This window comes from Salvelinus alpinus, chromosome 3, assembly GCF_045679555.1.
Source record: "Salvelinus alpinus chromosome 3, SLU_Salpinus.1, whole genome shotgun sequence".
NCBI lineage: Eukaryota > Metazoa > Chordata > Actinopteri > Salmoniformes > Salmonidae > Salvelinus > Salvelinus alpinus.
Window position 1 is genome coordinate 109,043,713 of NC_092088.1, and position 13,547 is coordinate 109,057,259.

General features: G+C 50.1%; 1 protein-coding gene across 3 annotated transcripts in view; it reads left to right on the top strand.

Annotated features, from left to right (window-relative positions):
* rhobtb1 (Rho related BTB domain containing 1) overlaps positions 1 to 3,072 on the top strand; it is a 46,205-nt gene extending 43,133 nt beyond the window's left edge. For all 3 annotated transcript variants that reach the window (XM_071394766.1, XM_071394767.1, XM_071394769.1), the window contains 2 exons: positions 322 to 427; positions 798 to 3,072. In XM_071394766.1, the coding sequence (XP_071250867.1) occupies positions 322 to 427; positions 798 to 967 (276 nt within the window). In that variant the 3' untranslated portion in view covers positions 968 to 3,072. The remainder of the gene's footprint in view (positions 1 to 321; positions 428 to 797) is intronic.
* The last annotated feature ends 10,475 nt before the right edge of the window (positions 3,073 to 13,547 follow it).

Genomic DNA, 13,547 nt, shown 5'->3' on the forward strand with positions numbered 1-13,547 from the left:
GGTTGGTTTACTAGAACAGGATATAGACAGAGAGGTACTCACCTATCTGGAGCTGGCTCAGGTTGGTTTACTAGAACAGGATATAGACAGAGAGGTACTCACCTAGGATAATATTTCTGCAGTTTTAACTTTAGGATGATTGTTCTTCAGTTTTAAATGTAGGATGATTGTTCTTCAGTTTAAATGTAGGATGATTGTTCTTCAGTTTTAAATGTAGGATGATTGTTCTGCAGTTTTAAATATAGGATGATTGATCTGCAGGTTTCAACATAGGGTGATTGATCTTCAGTTTGAATGTATTTTCCTTTGTTTTTCTTCCAGTTCCATAATGCTAACCAGTTAGCAGCTTGGTGCCTACATCACATCTGCACTCACTACAACAATGTCTGTGCCAACTATCGCAAAGAGATCAAGGCCAAATCTGCAGGTGAGTTATTCATCCGCTAGTTCTGATCAGCACACAACCAACCATCACAATCAATGAAAGGTGAACACCGAACAATATGGTTTTAGACTTCTATTAATGAGTTTCCTGTCAGATAGTACGGCAGATACCCTCTTCTCTTGATCATGTCTGCTGGTTTTTGTTATTTCCTATCAATTTGTGATTAATGAAGACCTAGAAAACAAGGTGATTGGACTTCCTAACTAATCAGTGACCTTAATGGATCACGTCCAAGGGAAGAGTGAAAACCTTCTATGGAATGAGTTTGTCACCTGTGTTCTGTACTGCCCAGTCTGTGGTAGCTACACTACATGTTGTCTGATGGTCTGTCGGTGTTGTGTTTCCCTCCCAGAGAACCAGGAGTACTTTGAGAAGCACCGCTGGCCCCCGGTGTGGTACCTGAAGGAGGAGGACCACTACCAGCGGGTGAGGAAGGAGAGGGAGAAGGAGGACGTGGTTCTCAACAAACACCACAGCAGACGACGTTGGTGCTTCTGGAGCACCTCCCCTGCCGTGGCCTGAGAGGAGGTCTGACCTGCCCCAAACCGCCCAGGGAACCTGCCCCAAACCGCCCAGGGAACCTGCCCCAAACCGCCCAGGGAACCTGCCCCAAACCGCCCAGGGAACCTGCCCCAAACCGCCCAGGGAACCTGCCCCAAACCGCCCAGGGAACCTGCCCCAAACCGCCCAGGGAACCTGCCCCAAACCGCCCAGGGAACCTGCCCCAAACCGCCCAGGGAACCTGCCCCAAACCGCCCAGGGAACCTGCCCCGTGCTCCAGCTTCTAACCCTGCTCCCCGCAACGAGGTCCCACCTGCCCCGTGCTCCAGCTTCTAACCCTGCTCCCCGCAACGAGGTCCCAACAACACACGCTGTCCCAACAACACACGCTGTCCCAACAACACACGCTGTCCCAATGTTTTACTGTTAGATCATCTGAGCGTTAAGACAGAAAATAACTATCTGACGATGCAGTCAGGCCCTACCCTCTTCTCTTGATGCACTGTCAGGCCCTACCCTCTTCTCTTGATGATGCACTGTCAGGTCCTACCCTCTTCTCTTGATGATACACTGTCAGTCCCTACCCTCTTCTCTTGACGATACACTGTCAGGCCCTACCCTCTTCTCTTGATGATACACTGTCAGGCCCTACCCTCTTCTCTTGACGATACACTGTCAGGCCCTACCCTCTTCTCTTGATACACTGTCAGGTCCTACCCTCTTCTCTTGACGATACACTGTCAGGCCCTACCCTCTTCTCTTGATACACTGTCAGGTCCTACCCTCTTCTCTTGATACACTGTCAGGTCCTACCCTCTTCTCTTGATACACTGTCAGGTCCTACCCTCTTCTCTTGATGATACACTGTCAGGTCCTACCCTCTTCTCTTGATGATACACTGTCAGGTCCTACCCTCTTCTCTTGATGATACACTGTCAGGTCCTACCCTCTTCTCTTGACGATACACTGTCAGGTCCTACCCTCTTCTCTTGACGATACACTGTCAGGTCCTACCCTCTTCTCTTGACGATACACTGTCAGGTCCTACCCTCTTCTCTTGATACACTGTCAGGTCCTACCCTCTTCTCTTGACGATACACTGTCAGGTCCTACCCTCTTCTCTTGATGATACACTGTCAGGTCCTACCCTCTTCTCTTGATGATACACTGTCAGGTCCTACCCTCTTCTCTTGATGATACACTGTCAGGCCCTACCCTCTTCTCTTGATACACTGTCAGGTCCTACCCTCTTCTCTTGATGATACACTGTCAGGCCCTACCCTCTTCTCTTGACGATACACTGTCAGGTCCAACCCTCTTCTCTTGATGATACACTGTCAGGTCCAACCCTCTTCTCTTGATGATACACTGTCAGGCCCTACCCTCTTCTCTTGACGATACACTGTCAGGTCCAACCCTCTTCTCTTGATGATACACTGTCAGGCCCTACCCTCTTCTCTTGACGATACACTGTCAGGTCCTACCCTCTTCTCTTGATGATACACTGTCAGGTCCTACCCTCTCTGCTTGGGTTCACATGAATAACCTCCCCACGGCAGGGCTCTACAGAGGGTCCATTAATATGTAGCTGTGCGACCTGGAGTTAGAATTTAGGAGCTCCAGTGCACCTAGAAACAGGATTCTAGCTACGTTGTTCAACCTGTCCACGTGGTGTGGTATGTGCTTGCTGTTAGACATGTAACATTATGGATGTATATTGTGATTGTTGATGTTAGCTGCAGTCACTGACACCAGCCCTGGATCTAAGTCTGAATCATAAATGATGCAAAAATAACTCTGAACCTGATGAAACACAGGACCTGTTCATAGACGGGGCTTCATGCAGCCGTGGCATAACAACAACAACGTTGAAAGTACGTCTTGTGCTCACTGGGATACCGATACAGCTCCAGGGATAAACAGAGCTCCTGATTGAACCGATCCCCAGGTCGGTATATTTAACCCAGGTGGAGGTCTGTATTCTTAAACACCTGATTGTTCCTTTAACCCACCTGGTGATGGTAAAGGGGAAACTCTATACTTGAAATCAATGTGTTTTTATTCATCAGCTAGTAGGCTTTCTTTAGTTATCCAAAGCCATAACTAGTCGGTTTATCATATTTTAATATACAGTGGGGAGAACAAGTATTTGATACACTGCCGATTTTGAAGGTTTTCCTACTTACAAAGCATGTAGAGGTCTGTAATTTTTATCATAGGTACACTTCAACTCTGAGAGACGGAATCTAAAACAAAAATCCAGAAAATCACATTGTATGATTTTTAAGTAATTAATTTGCATTTTATTGCATGACATAAGTATTTGATACATCAGAAAAGCAGAACTTAATATTTGGTACAGAAACCTTTGTTTGCAATTACAAAGATCATACGTTTCCTGTAGTTATTGACCAGGTTTGCACACACTGCAGCAGGGATTTTGGCCCACTCCTCCATACATACCTTCTCCAGATCCTTCAGGTTTCGGGGCTGTCGGTGGGCAATACGGACGTTCAGCTCCCTCCAAAGATTTTCTATTGGGTTCAGGTCTGGAGACTGGCTAGGCCACTCCAGGACCTTGAGATGCTTCTTACGGAGCCACTCCTTAGTTGCCCTGGCTGTGTGTTTCGGGTCGTTGTCATGCTGGAAGATCCAGCCACGACCCATCTTCAATGCTCTTACTGAGGGAAGGAGGTTTTTGGCCAAGATCTCGCGATACATGGCCCCATCCATCCTCCCCTCAATACGGTGCAGTCGTCCTGTCCCCTTTGCAGAAAAGCATCCCCAAAGAATTATGTTTCCACCTCCATGCTTCACGGTTGGGAGGGTGTTCTTGGGGTTGTATTCAACCTTCTTCTTCCTCCAAACACGGCGAGTGGAGTTTAGACCAAAAAGCTCTATTTTTGTCTCATCAGACCACATGACCTTCTCCCATTCCTCCTCTGGATCATCCAGATGGTCATTGGCAAACTTCAGACGGGCCTGGACATGCGCTGGCTTGAGCAGGGGGACCTTGCGTGCGCTGCAGGATTTCAATCCATGACAGCGTAGTGTGTTACTAATGGTTTTCTTTGAGACTGTGGTCCCAGCTCTCTTCAGGTCATTGACCAGGTCCTGCCGTGTAGTTCTGGGCTGATCCCTCACCTTCCTTATGATCATTGATGCCCCACGAGGTGAGATCTTGCATGGAGCCCCAGACCGAGGGTGATTGACCGTCATCTTGAACATCTTCCATTTTCTAATAATTGCGCCAACAGTTGTTGCCTTCTCACCAAGCTGCTTGCCTATTGTCCTGTAGCCCATCCCAGCCTTGTGCAGGTCTACAATTTTATCCCTGATGTCCTTACACAGCTCTCTGGTCTTGGCCATTGTGGAGAGATTGGAGTCTGTTTGATTGAGTGTGTGTACAGGTGTCTTTTATACAGGTAACAAGTTCAAACAGGTGCAGTTAATACAGGTAATGAGTGGAGAACAGGAGGGCTTCTAAAAGAAAAACTAACAGGTCTGTGAGAGCCGGAATTCTTACTGGTTGGTAGGTGATCAAATACTTATGTCACGCAATAAAATGCAATTTAATTACTTAAAAATCATACAATGTGATTTTCTGGATTTTTGTTTTAGATTCCGTCTCTCACAGTTGAAGTGTACCTATGATAAAAATTACAGACCTCTACATGCTTTGTAAGTAGGAAAACCTTCAAAATCGGCAGTGTATCAAACACTTGTTCTCCCCACTGTATATACCATGTGATTATTTATTTGTTGGTGATATTTACTATAGAAACCAAGTTGCTGGTTCTCTTGGTTCCTGCTGTCAAAGGTCTTTGATCTAGCTGCTTGTCATCCTTCATCTTCTTCATAACCAAGTGGCTGGTTCTCTTGGTTCCTGCTGTCAAAGGTCTTTGATCTAGCTGCTCGTCATCCTTCATATTCTTCATAACCAAGTTGCTGGTTCTCTTGGTTCCTGCTGTCAAAGGTCTTTGATCTAGCTTCTCGTCATCCTTCATCTTCTTTATAACCAAGTGGCTGGTTCTCTTGGTTCCTGCTGTCAAAGCTCTTTGATCTAGCTGCTCATCATCCTTCATCTTCTTCATAACCAAGTGGCTGGTTCTCTTGGTTCCCGCTGTCAAAGGTCTTTGATCTAGCTGCTCGTCATCCTTCATCTTCTTCATAAACAAGTGGCTGGTTCTCTTGGTTCCTGCTGTCAAAGGTCTTTGATCTAGCTGCTCATCATCCTTCATCTTCTTTATAACCAAGTGGCTGGTTCTCTTGGTTCCTGCTGTCAAAGCTCTTTGATCTAGCTGCTCGTCATCCTTCATTTTCTTTTTTAAAGGGAATGTTGTTGAATAAATGATTGATTTTACTTAATTGCTTTATTCTAGTTTTCCTTTGAACTGCACAGTGTATTTCCTATGGTCTGGACTGTTGGTCTAAAGGTTAATGCAGACAATATGTCATGTTTCAATCCTCAGACTGAGACCAGCCTGAGTGCCAGTCTGTTCCTGCTACTATGTTTGGCGTGACAATTCCATAAGGAGTTGGCAAGAGAGCAGAAATGTTTGTTTCACATACCTATCAATAATACTATTTGAATCAAATTCAGATGTAATGTTTGTTTCACATACCTATTAATAATGCTATTGAATCAAATTCAGATGTAATGTTTGTTTCACATACCTATTAATAATGCTATTGAATCAAATTCAGATGTAATGTTTGTTTCACGTACCTATTAATAATGCTATTGAATCAAATGCAGATGTAATGTTTGTTTCACATACCTATCAATAATGCTATTGAATCAAATTCAGATGTAATGTTTGTTTCATATACCTATTAATAATGCTATTGAATCAAATTCAGATGTAATATTTGTTTCACATACCTATTAATAATACTATTGTAATCATGGGTTTATTGTTTTGAGTGGCGCACCATCAGCTGAACCTGCCATGTAGAACAAGTTATTCAACTGATCAGAGGTCAGTCCAGCCCTGTTATATAGAAGGATCTGTTGCTGTTATGAAAGGCTTCCGTGTCAAACATCAGAGGGAGAGAGAAAGGTTTGGCAACAACCGCTCAGCCTCACTCTGTCAGCAGAGGAGCAGCCTGTACCCAAGCTGTCACTCCGAGGAGCCAGACCAACACTGTATACATAACAGCCCTGGAACACAATGTCACATTCTATTATTAGTAAGGATCATTATTATATTGCCTGGTGATTCTATAACCAATGTCAACATGAGTGTATTATAATCAACTTACAATAAAAGTAAGTTGTGGTTCCAGTATATGGACTGTATGGGCTGTAAGAGTGTCTTCATTTGCTTCCTGTCTTAAGTCCCAACCTATTATAACAGCTGTTATTAATGTTAATATTCTAGAACATTGTTAACCTTCTAGAAGGTCTGCATTCCAGAACCTTGTAAACATTCTAGAACTTTGATGGCATTATAGAATGTTGTCTGCGTTCTGGAACGTTGTTGGCCCTTTCGATCTCTGCTTTGCACATCCCACAGTCATCCTGTCTTGTTTGTGAGAGACGAGGAAACTCCTATTACATAAGAGGAGCGGTGCAGAGCAGGGTGCACTGCCACTGACCCTGTATGTGGTGCAGAGCAGGGTGCACTGCCACTGACCCTGTATGTGGTGCAGAGCAGGGTGCACTGACCCTGTATGTGGTGCAGAGCAGGGTGCACTGCCACTGACCCTGTATGTGGTGCAGAGCAGGGTGCACTGCCACTGACCCTGTATGTGGTGCAGAGCAGGGTGCACTGCCACTGACCCTGTATGTGGTGCAGAGCAGGGTGCACTGCCACTGACCCTGTATGTGGTGCAGAGCAGGGTGCACTGACCCTGACCCTGTATGTGGTGCAGAGCAGGGTGCACTGCCACTGACCCTGTATGTTGTGCAGAGCAGGGAGCACTGCCACTGACCCTGTATGTGGTGCAGAGCAGGGTGCACTGCCACTGACCCTGTATGTGGTGCAGAGCAGGGTGCACTGCCACTGACCCTGTATGTGGTGCAGAGCAGGGTGCACTGCCACTGACCCTGTATGTGTTGCAGAGCAGGGCGCACTGCCACTGACCCTGTATGTGGTGCTGAGCAGGGTGTACTGCCACTGACCCTGTATGTGGTGCTGAGCAGGGTGCACTGCCACTGACCCTGTATGTGGTGCAGAGCAGGGTGCACTGACCCTGTATGTGGTGCAGAGCAGGGTGCACTGCCACTGACCCTGTATGTGATGCAGAGCAGGGTGCACTGCCACTGACCCTGTATGTGATGCAGAGCAGGGTGCACTGCCACTGACCCTGTATGTGGTGCAGAGCAGGGTGCACTGACCCTGTATGTGGTGCAGAGCAGGGTGCACTGCCACTGACCCTGTATGTGGTGCTGAGCAGGGTGCACTGCCACTGACCCTGTATGTGGTGCTGGATTGTGTGTCAACTGAAGATTGCACTAAGTCCCAGGCTTGGCAGGGTGAGAGGAGTTACTGCGGGACACTGCCGGGATAAACCGCAGGAAGAGGAGCGGTAATCACATGCTGAGCTGCTGGACGGGGTGGTGTTAGGGTGGGACGGGGTGGGACAGGGTGGTGTTAGGGTGGGACAGGGTGGTGTTAGGGTGGGACAGGGAACAGGGTGGTGTTAGGGTGGGACAGGGTGGTGTTAGGGTGGGACAGGGAGCAGGGTGGTGTTAGGGTGGGACAGGGAACAGGGTGGTGTTAGGGTGGGACAGGGAGCAGGGTGGTGTTAGGGTGGGACAGGGAGCAGGGTGGTGTTAGGGTGGGACAGGGAGCAGGGTGGTGTTAGGGTGGGTCAGGGTGGTGTTAGGGTGGTGTTAGGGTGGGACGGGGAGCAGGGTGGTGTTAGGGTGGGACAGGGAGCAGGGTGGTGTTAGGATGGGACAGAGAGCAGGGTGGTGTTAGGGTGGGACAGGGAGCAGGGTGGTGTTAGGATGGGACAGGGAGCAGGGTGGTGTTAGGGTGGGACAGGGAGCAGGGTGGTGTTAGGGTGGGACAGGGAGCAGGGTGGTGTTAGGATGGGACAGGGAGCAGGGTGGTGTTAGGGTGGGACAGGGTGGTGTTAGGGTGGGACAGGGAACCGGGTGGTGTTATGGTGGGACAGGGAACCGGGTGGTGTTAGGATGGGACAGGGTGGTGTTAGGGTGGGACAGGGAGCAGGGTGGTGTTAGGGTGGGACAGGGAGCAGGGTGGTGTTAGGGTGGGACAGGGAGCAGGGTGGTGTTAGGGTGGGACAGGGTGGTGTTAGGGTGGTGTTAGGGTGGGACAGGGAGCAGGGTGGTGTTAGGGTGGGACAGGGAGCAGGGTGGTGTTATGGTGGGACAGGGAACCGGGTGGTGTTAGGATGGGACAGGGTGGTGTTAGGGTGGGACAGGGAGCAGGGTGGTGTTAGGGTGGGACAGGGAGCAGGGTGGTGTTAGGGTGGGACAGGGAGCAGGGTGGTGTTAGGGTGGGACAGGGTGGTGTTAGGGTGGGACAGGGAGCAGGGTGGTGTTAGGGTGGGACAGGGAGCAGGGTGGTGTTAGGGTGGGACTGGGAACAGGGTGGTGTTAGGGTGGGACTGGGAACAGGGTGGTGTTAGGGTGGGACTGGGAACAGGGTGGTGTTAGGGTGGGACAGGGAGCAGGGTGGTGTTAGGGTGGGGTTAGGGTGGGACAGGGAGCAGGGTGGTGTTAGGGTGGGACAGGGAGCAGGGTGGTGTTAGGGTGGGACAGGGTGGTGTTAGGGTGGGACAGGGTGGTGTTAGAGTGGGACTGGGAACAGGGTGGTGTTAGGATGGGACGGGGAACAGGGTGGTGTTAGGGTGGTGTTAGGGTGGGACTGGGAACAGGGTGGTGTTAGGGTGGGACTGGGAACAGGGTGGTGTTAGGGTGGGACAGGGAGCAGGGTGGTGTTAGGGTGGGACAGGGTGGTGTTAGGGTGGGACAGGGAGCAGGGTGGTGTTAGGGTGGGACAGGGTGGTGTTGGGGTGGGACAGGGAACAGGGTGGTATTAGGGTGGGACAGGGTGGTGTTAGGGTGGGACAGGGAGCAGGGTGGTGTTAGGGTGGGACAGGGAACAGGGTGGTGTTAGGGTGGGACAGGGAGCAGGGTGGTGTTAGGGTGGGACAGGGAGCAGGGTGGTGTTAGGGTGGGACAGGGTGGTGTTAGGGTGGGACAGGGTGGTGTTAGGGTGGGACAGGGAGCAGGGTGGTGTTAGGGTGGGACAGGGTGGTGTTAGGGTGGGACAGGGAGCAGGGTGGTGTTAGGGTGGGACAGGGAGCAGGGTGGTGTTAGGGTGGGACAGGGAACAGGGTGGTATTAGGGTGGGACAGGGTGGTGTTAGGGTGGGACAGGGAGCAGGGTGGTGTTAGGGTGGGACAGGGAACAGGGTGGTGTTAGGGTGGGACAGGGAGCAGGGTGGTGTTAGGGTGGGACAGGGAGCAGGGTGGTGTTAGGGTGGGACAGGGAGCAGGGTGGTGTTAGGGTGGGACAGGGAACAGGGTGGTATTAGGGTGGGACAGGGTGGTGTTAGGGTGGGACAGGGAGCAGGGTGGTGTTAGGGTGGGACAGGGAACAGGGTGGTGTTAGGGTGGGACAGGGAACAGGGTGGTGTTAGGGTGGGACTGGGAACAGGGTGGTGTTAGGGTGGGACAGGGAGCTGGGTGGTGTTAGGGTGGGACAGGGTGGTGTTAGGGTGGGACAGGGAGCAGGGTGGTGTTAGGGTGGGACAGGGAGAAGGGTGGTGTTAGGGTGGGACAGGGTGGTGTTAGGGTGGGACAGGGAACAGGGTGGTATTAGGGTGGGACAGGGTGGTGTTAGGGTGGGACAGGGAGCAGGGTGGTGTTAGGGTAGGACAGGGAACAGGGTGGTGTTAGGGTGGGACAGGGAGCAGGGTGGTGTTAGGGTGGGACAGGGAGCAGGGTGGTGTTAGGGTGGGACAGGGTGGTGTTAGGGTGGTGTTAGGGTGGGACGGGGAGCAGGGTGGTGTTAGGGTGGGACAGGGTGGTGTTAGGGTGGGACAGGGAGCAGGGTGGTGTTAGGGTGGGACAGGGTGGTGTTAGGGTGGGACAGGGAGCAGGGTGGTGTTAGGGTGGGACAGGGAGCAGGGTGGTGTTAGGGTGGGACAGGGAACAGGGTGGTATTAGGGTGGGACAGGGTGGTGTTAGGGTGGGACAGGGAGCAGGGTGGTGTTAGGGTGGGACAGGGAACAGGGTGGTGTTAGGGTGGGACAGGGAGCAGGGTGGTGTTAGGGTGGGACAGGGAGCAGGGTGGTGTTAGGGTGGGACAGGGAGCAGGGTGGTGTTAGGGTGGGACAGGGAGCAGGGTGGTGTTAGGGTGGGACAGGGTGGTGTTAGGGTGGGACGGGGAGCAGGGTGGTGTTAGGGTGGGACAGGGTGGTGTTAGGGTGGGACTGGGAACAGGGTGGTGTTAGGGTGGGACAGGGAACAGGGTGGTGTTAGGGTGCGACAGGGAGCAGGGTGGTGTTAGGGTGGGACAGGGAGCAGGGTGGTGTTAGGATGGGACGGGGAACAGGGTGGTGTTAGGGTGGGACAGGGAGCAGGGTGGTGTTAGGATGGGACGGGGAACAGGGTGGTGTTAGGATGGGACGGGGAGCAGGGTGGTGTTAGGATGGGACGGGGAGCAGGGTGGTGTTAGGATGGGACGGGGAACAGGGTGGTGTTAGGATGGGACAGGGAGCAGGGTGGTGTTAGGATGGGACGGGGAGCAGGGTGGTGTTAGGATGGGACGGGGAACAGGGTGGTGTTAGGGTGGGACAGGGAGCAGGGTGGTGTTAGGGTGGGACAGGGAGCAGGGTGGTGTTAGGGTGGGACAGGGAGCAGGGTGGTGTTAGGGTGGGACAGGGAGGAGGGTGGTGTTAGGGTGGGACAGGGTGGTGTTAGGATGGGACGGGGACAGGGTGGTGTTAGGATGGGACGGGGAACAGGGTGGGACAGGGAGCAGGGTGGTGTTAGGATGGGACAGGGGACAGGGTGGTGTTAGGATGGGACGGGGAACAGGGTGGGACAGGGAGCAGGGTGGTGTTAGGGTGGGACAGGGAGCAGGGTGGTGTTAGGGTGGGACAGGGAGCAGGGTGGTGTTAGGGTGGGACAGGGAGGAGGGTGGTGTTAGGGTGGGACAGGGTGGTGTTAGGGTGGAACAGGGAACAGGGTGGTGTTAGGATGGGACAGGGAGCAGGTCACAGGGTCAGAGGCGCAGGGTTAGGTCCTGGGGATGGAGGGGTGCACAGAGGTCACTGGGCATGATGGGACTTGCAGGTCTCGGTGGAGGGGTGCACAGAGGTGCATTTACAAACATGGATGACATTATATAATGACATGAATTACACAAATTGACAGCTCAGGGATCAACAGATACAGTCTCAATGGGGAAACAAAGTGACAACAGCAACAGACCAGAACAGACCTGGTGATCAGACAGACTAAGATCTGTAGTCCTTTCTGGAGCCCCATGCTCATCAATGGGGTCATTCTACTGCCACTGAAGCTAATGATTCCTTGTAACATGTAGCATATCGACTATAAAACCTTATCAAATATTACAACAGTATAGTTCCCTCCCCAGTGTTCATAAATATAGAGCTAGGGAAGCCATAGTATGAGTGTGCTCTCTGTGCTGATATAACAGGATTAGAGAGAGAGTGGGATAAGTTGGAATTGACCGGCCCAAATGCTGTACTCTGGCTCCATCTAGTGATCCAGAAACATAATGACAACACTAACGTAGTTTAGGACGGTGTTAGGACAACAAACCCTTATATCACAGCCATTTGTTAACGTACAAAATTGTATCATATTTTTCCATGAGAAATAACGTTGTAATTATTCATAATAAAAAATGAAATTATTGGGCTATTTGACAGACAGGCCGACCTGTTTGCTGAACCCCATATTTAGCTAATTCACTATCTTTGTTTGGATTATTTTCCAAACATGTTTTAGGCTATTTAATGTTTTCAAAAAATATATAATCGATTACTGTGAAGGAAATACTATAATGGCTGCCTGGATTAAATTGTTTTTGTTTATGTTTCTATGTATCTCTTCTTGCACATCATCATCTGCACATCTATCACTCCAGTGTTAAATGCTAAATTGTAATTATTTTCGCCTCTAGGGCCTATTTATTGCCTTACCTCCACACTCTTCTACATTTGCACACACTGTATAAAGATGTTTCTATTGTGTTATTGACTGTTTGTTTACTCCATGTGTAACTCTGTGTTGTTGTTTGTGTCGAACTGCTTTGCTTCATCTTGGCCAGGTCGCAGTTGTAAATGAGAACTTGTTCTCAACTGGACTAACTGGTTAAATAAAGGTAAAATAAAACAAAACTAAGCGATCATGGAAAACTATGGTTTAACATCTAGTTGATAGTGAAATAACTGCAATACACTGTCCTAATAACCCTCAATAACCCACAGTGTCACAATAACCCACACTGTCCTAATAACCCACAATAACCCACACTGTCCTAATAACCCACAATAACCCACACTGTCCTAATAACCCACAATAACCCACACTGTCCTAATAACCCACACTGTCCCAATAACCCACAATAACCCACACTGTCCTAATAACCCACAATAACCCGCACTGTCCTAATAACCCACAATAACCCACACTGTCCTAATAACCCACAATAACCCACACTGTCCTGATAACCCACACTGTCCTAATAACCCACAATAACCCACACTGTCCTAATAACCCACAATAACCCACACTGTCCTAATAACCCACAATAACCCACACTGTCCTAATAACCCACACTGTCCCAATAACCCACAATAACCCACACTGTCCTAATAACCCACACTGTCCCAATAACCCACAATAACCCACACTGTCCTAATAACCCACAATAACCCGCACTGTCCTAATAACCCACAATAACCCACACTGTCCTAATAACCCACAATAACCCACACTGTCCTAATAACCCACAATAACCCACACTGTCCTGATAACCCACACTGTCCTAATAACCCACAATAACCCACACTGTCCTAATAACCCACAATAACCCACACTGTCCTAATAACCCACAATAACCCACACTGTCCTAATAACCCACACTGTCCTGATAACCCACAATAACCCACACTGTCCTAATAAGCCACACTGTCCTAATAACCCACACTGTCCTAATAACCCACAATAACCCACAGTGTCACAATAACCCACACTGTCCTAATAACCCACACTGTCCTAATAACCCACAATAACCCACACTGTCCTAATAACCCACAATAACCCACACTGTCCTAATAACCCACAATAACCCACACTGTCCTAATAACCCACATGCTCCTATTGAATCCTTCCCTGCCCCACAGTTCTGTGGTGAAACAGAGCAGTCGGGGTAATAACCACTGGGTAATAACCTCGGGGTAATAACCACTGGGTAATAACCACTGGGTAATAACTGAGCCAGCTGTGGTAATAACCACGGGGTAATAACCACGGGGTAATAACCACTGGGTAATAACCACTGGGTAATAACCACTGGGTAATAACCACCGGGTAATAACCACTGGGTAATAACTGAGCCAGGCGACTCTACCTGCACGCT